Genomic DNA, 18,099 nt, shown 5'->3' with positions numbered 1-18,099 from the left:
ACTCACTGGCTGCAGTTGAATACAAACATTTCTTTTATCCCGATTGTTTCTGATTGATTCTGACTGCTTGAAAAGAACATGATGTTTGGCTTAATACAGTCTGGTGTTTACATCTGCCAACACATTTGGTCTGTCATGCATTCATCTTCCTCAATGGTTATCTTCTCTTTGACGTGTATTTGATCAGTTCCCTGAAGATAGATACATATCAGCACAGTAGTTGCTCTTATTCATATTCCTTAATTCTTGTTTTTACAATATATGTACAGTTTTAAAACATTCACATGGTTGTTTACCAGTTCAGAAACATTTCCTACAAAACTGATGCTATATGATGGCCAGTATTTCTGCTTTGCTGTGTTTGCTGTGCAACTATCAAATATTGCATACAGTCATTTATTATTTTATGTTGATTTCATTAAGATAATTGGTTTTAATCAAAAGTAAAATGTCAATAAAAGCTACAACTGAGACAGTACACATTATTACATCCACTAATCAAAGAATGAATATTTAAAACAAATATCAAGCCGTAGCTGAATTATTTAAAAACATTTGATTATAATTCCTGAAATGTGATTTGATGTATGCACGCTTAATCGTCTCCTCTCAGTGGCCAAAAAGCAGGCTATGCTTTTCTTGCTTCAAGGAAAAAGCCCAACATTTTCTCCTACTTACTTCCTGTTTTTGCAACAACAAAAAGCTCGAAATTAACTCCATTTAACTTCAAGATGATGACAACATCAGCACCAGTTTTATACTGAAAATAATATAAAGCATAGCAACATAAAGCCCATACACATCTATTTCAGTTTAAATCTTTTTTGAATTACCTTGAACTACCTTAGTGATGAGGTTATGACAGTTATATTGCTCACATGATTTTTTTTTTTTTTTTTACACACAATTTGTCTAACTTAAAGTTCAATCACCGGTTTCTTTTATCAGGTAGTGATAGTGAGCAACAAGGCAAATGTCTATTTATCTGAAAATGTCAAAGATAATTACTTTAAACAGCCACTGCCATGATATTGTATCTGCATTATGACAGATTAATTAGGAGATGAAACAGTTGAAACAGCTGTGCCATTTTCCTTAACGATCAAGACGTGTTTGTGGTCAAAGTTCAACCATTTAGATTTTATTACGCTCTCAGTACATCAGATCACATCACAATAAAGCCCTGTAAGGGTTGTCTGAATCAAGCGGGAGGAGAGAAAGCAAGCAGACATCTAAAACACTGGAAGCATGCATTGTTATCATTCTGACGTTTGAGACGTGTGTCATATATGAATAATTTTTCAGTTGCGGCCACGCTGGAGCGTTGGCTTGCGTTATGCTTGCAAAACTCTACTCTCTCACCACTTTTAAATCACCTCTCAAAACCCATCTATTCAGGATTGTATACACCTGATTCTGTTTTAGTCCATTTTGACCTTGTTCAGCTTTTATACTTTCATGCTTGTATTTTTGTCTAAATTATATTTTGCTATGTTTTATTATATTGTATTGTTGCTATTGTTCTTGTGCTTGTGCTTGGCGCCTATAAATAAAATGTATTATTATTATTTATTATTAAAACCTCATAAAGTGCAAAATCTCTGACGTTAATTTTGGGAGCTATTGCTTTATCTGTAGGTTTTCCTCAAAGGTAATAAAGGTCACAATCCTGCAGATGATCAAATCGACTGGCCCAATAACTTTGGATATTTAAGATTAAAGGCAGACAAGGTCAGAACAACAATACAGACATACTGTTGGCTTTTTTGCTTGCTCTACTGTAGCTCCATCTTTAAATAATAACAACATTCATCAGCAAGTTGAAACCTATACTTTTAACTTCAACTTTTTTAGTTTATTCCAAGTAGAAGGAGCTGCCTCCATAAAAGCTGTTTTACTGAGCTCTGTGCCTACTCTCAGTACAGGCAAGAGCAGGGGGTCTAACCTATGCTCAGTGTGAGCTGTAATTTTTTTATGGGATGCAGTTCCCTTACCCTTTACATCTTATTACATTCTCTTCTCCCTGGCATAATGCAGAGGCAGTGTTAGGATCTATAATTGAAAGGTCTGAATGATATATTTTTGCAAGGATGCACCAACAGTGATAATCTGGGATGATACCGGCTCCAGAGCTTGCTACTGGTCCCGCCAACCTGCAGAGTGCTTCCTATTGTATCGTTTGTTGTCTCTCTGTGCTCTTCTTTTCCCTCTCTTTGCTTCACCCTCACCCCAACTGGCTGTGGCAGATGGTCACCCTCCCCGAGCCTGGTTCTGCTGTTCGGTTTGTTCCTGTTAAAATACATTTTTTCCCCCCTCCCCTGTCACCAAATGCTGGCGCAGAGGGAATCATTTGGTTTCTGGTTTGCCCCGAGAGGACTGTTGTCGGCTGAATAGACGAATTGTATTAATAAATTGACCAATTACTTGTGCGACAATGTATCAGTGGTATTTCTTGTTTTTATTGTGGTTCTTTATAACCCAGTTTGTGCCAAGGGAACAAACAAATCTTTGTTGTAAAAAGTAACAAGGCTGTTTCAAAGTTCTTCTGTCCTTCGTCACACAATCTTTGAACATTTAACGACCGCAAAACTGAAAGTGACACAAAAGAGAAATACTGGCCACTGGCATCAGTGAGTCGGTGTCATTTTATTTACCAAAAGGCAAGAGATGGCAGTCAGCATGATGTCTACTGAATCCTCCTATACACTGGTGAATTCTTATATTTTTACTTTTCTAAATTAGAAATACCTAAACGGTAAAAATATGACATTCTGTAGCGCTAAAATTTCTAATCCAAAATTTAAATGAACACTTGAGCATTTGAATAAAATTCAGACCTCATGTGCTTATTAACTGAATGAATCAGAGCCAACAGGAATCAACCTGAGTAAAAGGAAAAAAAAGGTTTACTTAATGAACGAGCTGCATGCTTTGCTCATGGTATGGCTCTAAGCAGCATGTATTGACAAATGTAGATTGCAATGCATCCGACTGGGGGACTATTGACATTTCAACAGCAAAGACACATCCTCGTGGCAGGGAAATTTCTTGGTGCAGTGAGAGATGACCTTGCTGAATACATATTCTGTGGAAACGCTGATAGAGCTTCAGTAGCCTGGGAAATTGAACTTGTCTTATAAAAGGAAAGCATACAGGATGACAAGCAAACACTGTATGCGTGTGATTGATTCAGTCATTAATCTGAGCTGTACTCGGCGTGTTTGTGTGTATATGGGGCTGCAAAGGTACAAATGCATGCTTGTATGTGTTCAAAGAGCCCGTCTGTGCACACATGGATAAGACTCCTTCTGTTTAACTGCTGTCCCTCAGCCCACCTCTGTCCTCGCACGTCTTCCATTCTATTGATTGGCGCACAGAACAAATACGCGAGTCCCCATTGCAGGTAAAAAGAACTCTTGTCTGTAGTGGTGGGTAAACTAAGAAAACACCATGACCTCTGACAACAAGAAATGTTTTTCTTGTTCTCAAGTCTGTGAAAACGTTATTCTTTTTAGTACTGGTTTACTCCAGTAAACAAAAATAAAAATGTGTCAGTGATTTAGCTGATGCTACTATTATTTCTCCTCCTTCTTTGGTGGAGAATATTTTGAAAAGCTGAGAAGTACTTTAACAGTTGAATCAACTCTTGAATGGAAAAACATGCTTATGTTAGGTCTAAGTCACCCAGCACAAGAGATTGGTTAAACCACAGTGCTCCCTGACCCATTGGCAAATGGTTGCTGGGAGTTGCTACGTTAAATGGTATATGGTAATGTACCAAAAACTTCCTTATGATTGCTTTGGTCACTAGAGGTGGCCGCTTATTGTTTGCATGAAAGACGCCGACTTGTATGCAAACACTCACCCGTACTATCCGAGCTATAGTCAAACACAAACCTAAAACAGAACGTAAAAGGCAAGCACTTTGCTCGAGGTTCACTATAGCTCAGAGAGTAAAAGGCGAGTGTTAGCAGACAAGTCAGTGCCGTTCATGCAAACAATGGCCAATCTTTGGGAGGGTACTAATTTCTCCTAGCAGCTACCAGCAACCACATCTAACCGTCAGGGGAAAACACATTTCTTCTCACTGACCAGTCTCTAGGCCTGTGTGACCATCTGAGAGACATGTGGTCACAATGGTAGGCTCACCCTATAGCAAACCCTACTTTATGATCCTTTAATGGGATATAATTTACAACATGAACATTACCTAGAATTCAACAAGAAATTAAACTAATAACTGAGATCATTAAAAAAACTTCAAATGATTTTTTTTACTTCAGTGTAACCAGATTACATTTTCCCAACCAGAGGATTTTCCCCTACTGGCCATTTGTAAGTTTAAGGCTTGTTGTCATTGTTTTCACTTTTCAAACCTTGAAATTATGTCAATTTTTTTTATAGACTTAAGATTGTAGCCATTTTGAATGTAGATGGGAAGTTCTCTACTGACTGATTCATATTTTAGTTTGTATAAAATCAACAAAATTAAAGCACTTCGACATGATGACAACTTTGAGCTGAACGGTATCCGCATGCTTCGCTTAGGAAAGGCAGTAGAGCACATCTCGATGAGCTATTATTAATAGTGCGCCAACTGTCTCAACTTGTGTCATCTCTTTTTTCCTTCTTTCTTTTTTGAATTTGATATTTATTCTTGGGCTGTGAACTAAGCTATATTATTTTACTTCACAGACATCTTGAATTTAATCACATGCCTTAAACACCGGCTTAATCATACAAGCCTAAAATAAATCCAGTCCTCTATTTTTGGTCACGCATTTTCCATCTTGTTGCTCCTTTTACATTTTATTTCAGTATAATTTGTTGTAGAAAACAGAAGCACAATGAGAGCACTTATTCCAAAAGCTAAAATAAAGCAGTCCTAGAGTTAATTTTGTATTAACTTAAGCCAAAAAAAAAGCCATCTGGCACATTTATTGAGTTCTTTAATAGACTCATAATTAACCAAAAGTGAATAATTTTACAAATGGAATGTTAAAGTGACTTTGCAGGCCAACAACTCTTAATTTATAACTGCAAACATTAATGTTTGTACTGCTGGACTTAAAGTGGCATTGCTAATGAATGTAAATTTAGAAATTTCTAAAACTGTATTTCAAACGTGTTGTTAAAACCTTAAAATCTTTAAAGGATAAGGCTGGCAGCACTGTGACATGCCTTTTTCTACCCCTCTGAAGTACTGCAATCATTGGCAAATAGTTCAAAAGGGTAAGCGAGCCAGATTTGGCAGCTTACACACTCATTTGGCACTCCCACTATTTCAGTCCACGCAATGGAATGCAACAGAAACATAGATCTAAGATGAACCTGAACACCGAGAAGACAGCTTATTAGAGTGTCCCAATTTGAATGTGTCAAATATTTCTTAAATTGTGACGGTTTTAGAAAACACTAAAAAAGATGAAACAACACGGTCAAAGTCTTTCCGTGCTGGGGATAAAAAGTACCCACTGATTTGGTTTTCACAATAAAGTCCAAGGTAACGGGTAACTGTCATTTGCAATGCATGTTGCAATGAGTTTTTGTCGATGCTTTGTATGTGATAAGCTGAGAGACCACCACTGCTTGGTGGCAACCGGACAGGTTTGTGACCGAGAACAGGCCTGTGAAGGACTGGGCTCCGTCCAATCAGCCCCTAGGGAGGATCTCCTGCTCTTCAATTCTAATTCATGTACATATAAATAACTGTCACTGGCATTGCTAATTGGATTAAAAGGCTTGGTAGAGGAGAGATGGTGAGAGGAGGAGTGAAGACGTTAAGAGAGGCAGCATGGCATGATATGCAGCATAATTTTTTGTTGGAAAGGTGGCGATTTTTGCACTAAACCCCAATTATTGCTGAGTAAAAGCCACTATGTTTTAAAAGGAATAGCTGAAGCAAAGCAAGGAAGGAACAGAGGACAGTTCATCCTCATGTCATAATGTAGTATATTCTTTTAGCCTTACAGTATTAGTTGGAGCAGCTTTCATGCCCTGATAAGTCAGGACACCAAAATGATTATATAGCACAGTGTGTCGATATGATGGTGTAATACATAATACATAAACACTTTTTAAGAAAGCAAGTCGGGGACATTAAAATGTCAAAGAAAGCTAGATGTTGTCTGAAAAGCATCACCGTCCAGTTGCAGTCTAAGCCGCCTAAATCACTCAGAGACCTTAAACAACAATAAGTACCGCCGGATGGAGCTCTGCAGGTTTGCCTTAATACCCAGCATTACTCACTTTTCTCATTCAGCGGAGCAGCTGTTAAATTATTTGCTTGTACATCAGATAGTTGTTCAGGAGTTTTTGTTCACAGCAGACAGAATATTTTTGCTAAAACTCAAATGCTGCATTTTGAAATCTGTATCTTAACTGGTGGCACAATTCGACTTGGATGGAACTACGAGAAATCGGTGCATTTAATTTTTGCGCCCGATGACTGATTGCGAGAGCTTGCAGCAACCAGCTGGTTTCCTAGAGGTTGGGAAGGCAACAATCCCAACCTCTGGATATCCATTTTAGATCACAAGGTGATTGGACAGGTCACCTGGTTAGAGACAGACTGTCTCCAAGTAATCGAGGCCTGACACGGACTGACTGCAATTACTCTGAGACAGATTGGTGAAGGGTTGCAAATAATTACTGTTTGACTTATAAATACAGACAGACTGTAGGCATATCGCAATCTGTGTGAGTCAGTCTGAGCCAATGGGTGAACCTAATTACATTCTAAGGTTTTTGGCTTCAAAATGAGAAGAAAGAAAGAAACAGGTTTGTATTTAATGAAATTAAAGAAATGTATAGAGGAAGAATGTGGTAGTAAACATAATAGGATGGAAATTCCTGTTTTTCACAGCTCAAGGCATTTGAAATCACAATCATAATAATAACTACAAGAGATCCAGTAAAGCTAATGCTTATTGCCTTTTTTGCAAGTTTCAAGAGTGTGAGCCGGATCATTAGAATTTAATGGGTTCTTCTTTTGCCCATATTCCACCTCATAAAATCCAGGCTGAGTTTTTGTACAGTCTTGCTGATGACGGAAATACAGACAAACAAACAGCACACAAAACCTCCCATAATCATCATCATTGTCATCTCGAAGACTTACCCCAGACCTTACCACGATATATGGGGTTAAGATGTCGTTACCAGAGGCTACAGAGGAAAAACAGATCACACAGGTTGCTCTAAAACAGCGTAACATGCACCTCTGAGCACGTTTTCCAAAAACAACTCCTTTCTGGATTTTTCAGTTTGGAAGAAACTATCAAATCTCTACTGACAAAGACACACACACAGACAAACACGCTGTGGTTGTGGTTTGCTGTCAGCAGCCACACCTTTCACCTTCTGTACTCGTCTCTTTCTCTCCCAAAATAATTGTAACACTCCAGCTCGCATGTAAAATTAATAAGAATATGATTACACACATTTGATTTGAAAGGCAACATCATTATCTCCTGAATGAAAGCTTAATAGGTAATTACGACAATGCAACAATGAAATGTAATACCAAAGTAGTGAAAGCTATATCCTCTTATCATTTTTAAATCACTGCCACTAGCAGTCTGCGACATAAATGCACTGTCTGTGTGTACAAATGTAGAACAGCAAAACTGCAAAGTCCAATTTTTTCCCTCCCAAAAGCTTTAATTTTAAATGCTTTTTCTTTCATTTTGAAAAAAATATATTGTTGAAATAAGACCCTTCGGATGATTGAACTCTCTCTCTGTGCAGTGTGTACTAAGTTGCTCAAGCTAGCGCTACTTAGAATGCCGGTAAGCGACAGAAGACATCAGCATCAATGACAGCAGCATGAGTTCGCAAGGGTGAGGTAGACAAAAATCAAAATGTGAGCTTGAGAGATGCTGAGAGAAAGACTGCAGATTTGACACACAGTGCAAAAATACGAGATGAAAGAGGAAGCATGTATTTGAAATGAAACAAAAGCTCGAATATGGTGGGAGGTTGTGGTCAGGAGAAGGAAAGGAGATGTGGGGGAGGCTTACCTGGGTCCTGTGCAGCTCCTGTGTTTGTGGAGGAGGGTACAGTAGGTGGGAAGAGGAGAAGCAGTGGGGAGAAACAGAAAGGGAGATTAGCGTTTAAAACCTCATTCAAAGTTGATTTGCCAGTGCATAAAGGTGCATGCAAGTACAGTACAGGACAAATCAGGTAAGAATCCAAAGGGAAACAACAATCATGCTTTTTCAGCGTTTTAACAAGAAAATTAAAAATTAAAAACAGTTTTTTTAAAAACATTATACAGTCACTGAACAAAGCTCTTAGCTATGCCATACAAATAGCACAGCTTTTACCTTTTACTGGTTAAAGGACTGAAATATGGATTGAATCAGATTAGAATAATACCGTATTTAGAAAGGAATTACATCATAGGCAACGGTGTGAGTTTGCCAAGCAACCGGCAGAACATCCAGGAAGCTCCAGCTCCCAGCCAAGAAACAGTCGAGCACATAATCCCATGCACAAACACGTTTTTCTGTCTTTTCTACAAATTAACCAAACTATATCATTTTATAACATGCTAGGTTCTTATTTTTGTTCTATGGAGAGAAAAAGACCTTCTCATAAAAACTAGATCTACTACAGTGCATGTTTGAGACCCCTGTTTCTTTATATTTCAGGTCCAAGGAATCAGACTTTCTTGTATTTTTAATAGTCATTCAAACATTAAAAATGCACCCAACCAGTGCTGTGCCTGTGAATAACAAACATTTCTGCAAACAATGTGAAATAACACCAATGTTCTCAATTGAATGTATGGAAAATGGCAAAGGTAACACAGTTTGACAGGCATAAAATTGTATTTTTGCAACAACAAGGTGATTCCTAAAGAGTTATTAGCTGAAAACCTGGCATAGGTGTGCACGGGGAAAAAAGTTCGATTAGTAGATGTAAAAGAAGAATTAGCAAGGCTTAAAAACACACATCTTACAAACAGAACCTGAAAGTCATGTCCTTAAGAAATTTTTTTAAAAATCCAACGAAGACCTGACACAGAACCTGAGAGATACATCTGGACCTTCAGTTAATCCAACTACTGCTCACTGAAACCTCAGTGCAAGGATGGTTTTCAAGAAGCGATTCTTAAGCAAAGGAAACAGGGAGAAAAGGTAGAGGTATGCCAAATTACACAAGAACTGGACTAAAATCAGTCGTATGGAGTAATGAATCTGAAATTGTTTGTTCAAATCATTGCCAATACAGAAATGAAGGACGAGGTCAGGAGAGAGGTACATCAGTGAGTGTCCACAGGCATCTGCAAAGCATGGCTGAGGTTTGGGGTTGCATTTCAGCCAGTGGTGCTGGGGAGTTTGTAAAAATTTATGCAACAAATATTGACTTTCAAGCTTGTTACAATTGCCTTGTATACTGTGTTTCACTGTATGTTTGCACCTTTCAATACATTTTTGCATGCATTTTTTCCCTTTTCAAAAAAGCAAAGAAGGGTGGCTTAAGACTTTTGCTGTATTGCGGTACGTTTATCTATGCATATATGCATGTATTTTGATGTATGTACTTTTTAACCGCCAAAGACTGTGCCAAAAACATAATTTTATAATAAAAGCTATTGCTCTCATTCAGCTAAGAAACTAAATATGTCACCTATGGTGGGCCCGTTCAAAGATTAGAGAAAAACACCCACTTTTAAAATAAATAAATGTAAACCAGCATGATCAGCTATATCAGCCTCAGCGGGGACATCGGTAGAAAGAGCAGAGTTGGCCATCAGTATACAGTCTGGCATCCGTTTAGGCCCCCATCGTTGAGGAACATTTTTCAGCCAAGTAAGCATCAGGATTCCAGCTATGAGGCAGCTTTTGATTAGAAAACCTATTTCCTCTTCAACTTTTGCCAAATTTCAATCATGGTGATATTCTAATTACCATTATCCAGATCAAGAAAGCGAGGCAGAGATTGAGTGGGTGTGTGCAAGTGAGAGAGAAGGAGTGTTTAGAAGGAGAGCCTGTCTTCGCATGTAAGCGGGGAAAATAAGAGGAAAATGCTCAAAAACAAAATCAGCTCTCTTATATCCCGTTACACAGCTTTGCCGGTGGTAAAGATGTATGTGGTGAGTCTTTTTGTGGACTGTAAATATCTGGACAGGTTTATTTATGAGCTTAACATGATGATGAAAAAAATCAAAGGGAGTAAGATGTGTCACGCAATGGCGTAATAAATTTCATAAACTAGTAAAATTGGTAGTAAAAACTCCTCATTGGTAGCTTTTATCAAAGTGTTTAACCAACGCTAAACAGCAGCGGTCACCAACCTTTTTTGCGCCACGGACCGGTTTATGCCCGACATTATTTTCACGGACCAGCCTTTAAGGTGTCGCGGGTAAATACAACAAAATAAAACTAGTAGATTTATTCATAAAACACGTGAAAAGACCCAGGAAAACCGAGTTAACGATAAAAACGATGACAAAATAACGCTGAAAACCGATAAAAACCCTGAAAACCATACATTTCACACCTGAGCCTCAACTCTCGCGGCCCGGTACCAAACGACTCACGGACCGGTACCGGGGCCGAGGCCCGGGGGTTGGGGACCGCTGCTATGCATGGTCCAGCAAAAGAGCTGACTGCTAAGTTAAAGTCTCAGGTGTGTCCTGTTTAAACATTCAGCACACTAGGATGGGAGTAACAGAGTTCTTCAGAGAGCCACATATTCAAGCCAGACCACTCTTGAGTTCAGGTTCATGCAGTGCGACGGGGTGGGGGTTAGTTCTGGGGAGATTACCCAGCAATAGGGGAGACATGGAGCAGCTCTCCCCATGTTAAGCAAATGGAGAGCGGGTAAAGAATAACTGCATGGCGCTTTGCCCCTTGTGGGCCTTGCGGGAGCCTTCGCCGTCCCACCTCAACCCACAACCTCCGGAGGTGAGGTTAAATGACAAGCGCTGCACAGATGCATTAAACATGAGTCATTTGGACAGAGAGCTGGATGCTGGACCACTCCAGAGATGATAGGGACATTAACCAGGGTTTCACCAGGGCCTGAGCTGCATTTAATGAAGGCCTCCACTATCTCCCAATGTCTCTCTCTACATTTGACTCAGAGCCAGGGAGTTAAGTAGTTCAAGATAAACACTGCCACTACTCTTTCTGGCTCCAGTTGTCTGCTTTTCTGCCTCTTCCCCTTTCTCTGTACTCACTGTGCAGCCTGACAACTTATTATGGTCTGCTTGCAGAGAGTGGTGGTCAAGAGCAACTTGTGAAATTCTTATCACGGATAACGCCAGCAGCTGTCACACAGAAGTGATTTTGTTTTTATAGTTCTGCTCATCAAAATAAAATTCAAAAACGATTGAACATTTTTCAATTTTTAACATATTTTTCTTTATACTATTTTCAGTCAAATGTAGGGTTTTCATTGTGATTACTTTCTACATTTTACAGGCCTACAGACCCCCAATGTTTTTAGGAAAACACAGCTACCATCACGAGTTGGTTAAGCTAATTATTTACATTCTCATAATTAGTGTTGGTCAAGTTACTTGAAAAAAGTAATCAGTAACAAATTATTGATTACTTCCAGAAAAACGTAATCCTGTTACTTTTACTGATTACTTATTTTCAAAAGTAATTAGTTACTTTTTAAAACATGATTTATCCCCTAAATAGGTAATAAGGCAATAGCTCTTTCAGCCCAATTCTACCTTTTCTGCATAATCTATCATATAAAATGTAATCAAATGAAAAGTCTCTTTTTAAAACTCGTTTTATTAGTTTTAATCTTTTAACTTCAAGCAAACATTAAATTATATGCAACATTCTCTGACTGGAAGAAATTTGTTTAACATTTAAACCTATTTTCTGCACATTCCAGCACATGAAATAAAATAGTTTTTTGTGTTTACACTCACTTTTTCAAATAGATGCACGTAAAACACAGCAGAAAATAAATGAAATCAAAGACTAGCGGTTTTCAAAGACAAATAATAGAACCAGTTAACATTGTTTGTAGCATGCTAAGATACCACTAGCTGCAGTTGCAGCACCAATCTTAGTTGCAGGTAGTTGTAAAATGCATTTTCCTAATGAATTGACATTTAGACTACTAGACTAACCTGATATTTTCTCTCATCAAACTGACAAGTAAATTAGTCACCAAGAGTGTTATGACTCTAAAATATGGAGCAGCAACAAGTGTTGAAAAGAGGCAGTATCTTTGCTAAAGCCAGTTACTAATGTTACCAATGAGAAGTCCTAATAACTGATAGGCCAGAGGTGGGAAATGACTAGCCAACTATCCATTGGATGAGCACAATTATCAAGTATTTTTCTTTTGTTTTTCCAATACAGCACAACATAACAATAACAACTGTTCCCTTAAGCTGCTTTATATATTGAGAGGAAGACCCTACAAAAATAGAGAGAAACCCCTACAAACATCGACCCCCTTTGAGGAAGCACTTGGCAAGAGTGGGAAGGAAAAACTCCCAGCAGAAGCAGGCTCAGGGAGTGGGAGCAATGTGCCATGACCAGTTGAGGGTGAGAATAGTTTCAAGTTTAAAACTTGAAAACTAAATTCTATGTAAAAATGTAAAATAGACACGGTGCATACAATGACTGTGTGGAAACACAAAGGACAGCTGATGGCAGAACTGTGCCACATTTGTTTTTATTCTGCCGGTCGAATACTTTTTTTTTAAGCTAATGTAATTAGCTTAGTATTGAAGTCACCTGCAACAAGTCACTAGCCTTCATGTTAGTGAAAAAATCATGTTCAACCAAGTCCACAGGTCATCCAGTGGTCAGTATCTTCATTTCCCACCACCAGCCTATCAGTTACCATCACATCTTACTGGTCAAATAGTAGCTGGCTTTAGCAAGGATATATATCCGACTCTGACTTCTCAGTGGGTGTGCCACGTTAAAAGGTCTAGCTCTAGAGTGTCCTTTTTTACTTCTTCCTACTTACATGTTACTACTCACTCAAAAGGCTCCAGAAAAGACCTCTTCAACAGTAGTTTGGCAAAGTTGTGAGCTACAGGGGTGATCTTTAAATTCAGCCATTTTCTTGACCAATGTTGGGGATTTGCTGTTCTTTTATTTCAGTTTTTGATGTGTCTACTGGCTTAACTGACTATTTACGGTAATCAAAATTCTGTCAAGAATGTGTCTTTCTGACTCTTAGTTTTACCGGGACCCTTTAAGTGCTACACCCCTCATGCTGTAGACCAATTTATGGGACGTAACAAGGAGCGTTCTAATAGGATGGTCAGGGGGGGGAATCTGACAATGTCAGGAAAAAGGGTGAAGTATCACCAGGATTTTTAGGAATTAAATCTGTGATATCTTTAATAATCTCACAAAAATGTCACAATATATTCCACACTAAAAATTTTGGTTTGTCCATACATCTGATCAACTGCCCAAAAAACTGATATCACAATTTCATAATCAAAAGAAAAAAAATACAATTGTTGCCATTAAAATACAATTTTAATGCAGAATACATAATGTGGGTACCTGCAGTTGTAAAGCAGGTAAATATAAAATCCTAGGTGTTATAAGAGTAGTCTAAAAAAAACCCCCTAAAAACCAAAACTGTAACAGGCAGGCTTTCATCTGCATTCACCAAGTGAGGGAGGCCTGGACACTACTGTTCACTGGAAACAAAATAACAACAGTTTCCTTCGACGCAGCACAACCGCAAGCTTCCAACCCCGTCATCTTCAAACGTGGCTCTTGGTTAATGGCCTGGAACACACATTCAATGTCTATCAAAGAGGGACGTTGCTGGGATGGATGCACATGCTGACAGCCTCCCTCGCTCGCTCCTCAATCACACAAACATACTAATGCTCTATCCCCTTCACACTCCTACCACCACCTAAACACATACACACACACACACACACACACATACAGGCAGAAACCCTCCCTCCAGTCAGTATAGCAAGCAATAATGTGTTGATTAAATCTGCGATCAGCTGCCTAAGGGGCATGAAATTGGACATGATGAGTGTGCCACATTAAAAACTAATTATCAATACCACCAATCCTATTGTCTTTCTTTTAAACAAGTCACAGCACTAAATCAAGTGTGGAGAATGGAACACTATGTGCTCTATCACAATGAGTTTAGGGGTTGCAACCACACCTGGACTCGAGTGCCTTCAAAGCTTTTTGATCAAATATTAAAGTGTAATTTACTGCCTATAGCACTTCCTTATTGTATTTCAAACTCAGTGAGACTTGGCAAAGTATGCTACCAGAAGGAATTCTGCTGATGAAGTAAAATTGAAGAACATTACCTAATTTTGTCCTTCAGAAGTGTTGTAGGGCTGTAATTCATGGTTTTACATTTGTTTTAAATCTCCATGACCACTTTCCTTCCATTTGAGGTCTTCATGACTTGCTCCCCACTCAATACTGATAGTCATGGTTTCTTTAACTGTTTCTATGATAGCGCTGTAATCATTTTACATAATTTTAAATTGTTTTGGTCTGGGGGTGTGATTCTCACTCAGGGTGAGAGAGGTTCTAGGGCTCAGTGAGTGCCCAAATATGTTACGGTCCCCAAAGCCTTTTTTAAAAGAAAACCATGACGTATGAAATACAACTAAACTTTTGCATCAAAGGGAGATAGGAGCTCGAAGAAAAGACAAGACCTTGATCCGAATCCATGTGATTGGCTGTCAAATTTATGGTTCAAAAACAACATTTCCTCCACAGCCAATCCACAAGAAGCAAAAAAATACTAATAAACAATCAAAAGAAATTAAGAATATTCTCGTTCGCCAAGGAGTGTTTAACAAACCCAAACCACAATCCCAAATGTGTCAAAATGTGACCAGAGTTTAAACTGAGCACTGTGATTTCTTTCAGTTTTGGAAGCTTGAAAGATATTATACTATCTCATAGATAGAAGGACCATATCGCACTTCTATGACTTAATCTGAAGGCCAGTTACAAACAGAAACTAAAGACTTAATTTAGAGTACTTGTTCACGTAGTGGCATACACATCAGTTCAGATATACAGTATAGGTTTGTACCTTTTGTACAGTCTCAGCGGCAACTCCATCAGAGATTGTACAATTGCGGCAAGCCCGGAAGCTGGGCTTTTGTCTGTGTTCAATTTAGACTCCAAGGACAGATTAATTAACTGAATACCACATTCAAAGATAGCGTCCTTTTCACCAAAAGTTTCTCACAGGGTAAATTCATTTGTTTTACAACGTGTGATGTTGACTCTCAATTCATCCGGTTCAAATAATCACTTGAAACACAAAAATCCAGCACTGCAGATCCGCTCACACAACCGTAAGCTAGCAACAAGACAAGACATATGATGCCAACACTTGACTCTGAGCAGAATGGTGCCAAGATAAACAGATACAATGATGGAAGTGGACTGACAGCGACAGATAACTGTCAAATGCACTACACCTACAGGACACCGTGCATTGCCGAGGTCTCTGAAAAGCCATTTATCAACCTGAACATCTTGGTTTGCAATTTCATACCCTGTTCACCCCATTTGGAACACAACCTCTAAAATAACCCACAGGCTGTCTGTCTCACATACAAGTAAGGAAAGTAAGAGTCGATGGCAGTCAAAGATTATAAACTCAAGCTAACATGATTTAATTGACATTGACTCATACAGCAGTCATCGTTTTAGGGCCCTTCTTTTTGAAATGCTTTCAAGATGGCACCTGCAATCTTTGCAAAGAGACTTGTGATGCAACTGCAAAGTGTCTATATTTCACTGCTGACATTGTGCTGTGGGACAAAATCTGCACTTGTCTCTTCTCACCAAAAGGATTTCTACTCAGTTATGCATTGAACTGGAAAGCAGCTGTCATTTGCTGTAACCTAAGAGGTATAAACATAGCTTTTTTTTCTCCCCTTCCCTTCTCTCCTTCCACCCTTTTTTTTCTCTCCTTGGATGTTGCTCATCCATCCACTCACCCTTTACCTCCGGCTGTCTCTGGGACCTGGTGATTAGAGCACTGGGTGCTGGTCTGCTGATAAGGCTGAGAAACCTCCCTCCCTCCACTACCAATGGCTGTGTCCTCAGGGTGCAGGGGGAAAAAAAGGAAGCCTAGGGTAATGTCCCCAACTCCCCCCAATCCTTATGCTTTCTCGCCATTCACCAAGTCATGGGTGGTGGATGAATGCGCAGCCTTGTGCATCGTATGACTTTGAATAGATAGGCCTGCATTTTCATGAACGATAAGAGCAGCCAGAAAAATGAGGAAAAGTAATACAGCTTAGTGTTTAAGAGTGTAACATTATGCATCAAGGGCCCTTTTTATGAGAGAAATTTTACATTGTGAAGTGTGTTTACAGTACCATCTGGTAAATTGTGTACACTTAGCACTGGGAATGTAGGACAAAAGCAGCGCTCAAATGTGGATAAGCTTCATTTCATGAGAGCTGCTATTGTCTCAATATCCACCCAGCTGCCATAAAATGGATAATAATATAGCGCAGGTGATTCACACTGAGAGTATGATGTAATTGCAAGTTTCTGAAAACTATAGCTTTCTAATGTTACATTAACCCTTGCCTTTTCATGCCAGGTACCTACACCTGAATTTCAGAAACCGTTCTTTTGTTAACAAAGAATTTGATACAGTTGCCAATGCGTTTGGGACTGAATGCCAAAAGGCTGAAGTTATTCTATGAAGGGTTGGATCTGCTCAGAGAACTTGTTTTAGATCACATCATCAACTTCTGTGTCAAGCAGTCCCAACTCTGTGCCGAGGATTATCACTGGTGATTAGAGCTGTCTCTCAAAGTATGACTTGGAGTTCAAAAAGAAGGTTTTAGTAAAAGAGCTGCAGCTTAGAAACCTGAAAGCAGTGCATCAGGTCAGAGTACAGTGGTCCCTCGCTATAATGCCGTTCACCTTTTGCGGTCTCGCTGTTTCGCAGATTTGTTTTGTGCAATTTTGCATGTTTTTTTTTCTTTTTTTACAGCTCATTGTGTTCTGCTTTCTGATTGGCTATAGACCATTGTCAATTAATCTCGTGCCATGTCTCCTGTACAGTACAGAATGCGCTCAGCTTGTCAAATTTATCTAAATTTTCTATCGCTAGCAGTGTGACTCTGAAGTGCTGCACTGTATGTTTTCTCCAACAAACACAAAAATGTCGATGAAACATTTTGCACCAACAAAGGCAACCGCGGGTGCCTATGGTTTCATTCTATAATACTTGACTTATTTTTCTATGAAGGTTTGAAGTTTGAGAGTGTTGAAACAAATGGTAAATGGCCTGTATTTGTATAGCGCTTTACTTAGTCCCTATGGACTCCAAAGCGCTATACACTACATTCAGTCATACACCCATTCACACACTGGTGATGGCAAGCTACACTGTAGCCACAGCTGCCCTGGGGCGCACTGACAGAGGACACTGGTGTCACCGGGCCCTCTGATCACCACAAGTAGGCAACCAGTGGGCGACCAAGACTGTCGGTGCAGGTGCTCGAAGCGGCAACCTTCCAATTACAAGACGAACTGCCAATTCTTGAGCCACGATCGTGATCAAAAGAGAAAAGTGTGAAAATGTTCATGCCTGTCGGAGAAAAGTGTATAAAGTGTGCAGTGAGGGGTTTTACAGCCTTAAAACATTTATAATAACTGCAAAAAATAAAGTTAGCTACTTCGCTTATTTCACCTATTGCAGGTTATTTTTAGAACGTAACCACCGCAATAAACCAGGGACCACTGTAATCCTACAATGGGGTGCAGTGGAGGGTCCAAAGGCATCTGAGGGAGAACTGTCAATGAAAAATAATCTAAACTCTGGTGCGTGCTCTTGACTTAGTTCCCAACAGCTTCATCATCATCTTCTCTCAAATGAATGCAAATTGAATGGTAACTATTTTAACATACTGGGAGAGAATAAGTGTCCCAGATGCACAAATGCAAGTGGTCAGAATGGCAGATGGCTCCCCCTTCCCTAAGCCTGATTCTGCCAGAAGCTTCTTCCTGCTAAAAGGGAGTTTTTTCTTCCCACAGTTACCAGATGCTTGCTCAAAGGGGGATGTCTTCCAGGGTTTTCTCTCTATTATTGTAGGGTCTCTACTAGGGGTGCAAC

General features: G+C 39.3%; 1 protein-coding gene across 5 annotated transcripts in view; it reads right to left on the bottom strand.

The window, feature by feature from the left end:
• Positions 1 to 18,099, bottom strand: part of cadm1a (cell adhesion molecule 1a) — a 456,892-nt gene that overhangs the window by 155,365 nt on the left and 283,428 nt on the right. For 4 of the 5 annotated variants that reach the window (XM_005725349.1, XM_005725351.1, XM_005725352.1 and 1 more), the window contains exon 2: positions 8,022 to 8,039. The exons of the other annotated variant lie outside the window; for it this stretch is intronic. In XM_005725349.1, coding sequence (XP_005725406.1) covers positions 8,022 to 8,039 — 18 coding nt within the window. The remainder of the gene's footprint in view (positions 1 to 8,021; positions 8,040 to 18,099) is intronic. 5 annotated transcript variants of the gene reach the window in all.

This window comes from Pundamilia nyererei, unplaced genomic scaffold (genome assembly GCF_000239375.1).
Source record: "Pundamilia nyererei isolate P.nyererei 1_Seehausen unplaced genomic scaffold, PunNye1.0 scaffold00015, whole genome shotgun sequence".
Taxonomy (NCBI): Eukaryota; Metazoa; Chordata; class Actinopteri; order Cichliformes; family Cichlidae; genus Pundamilia; species Pundamilia nyererei.
Note: the sequence above shows the minus strand (reverse complement) of the source record. Positions and strands in the feature narration are given on the sequence as shown.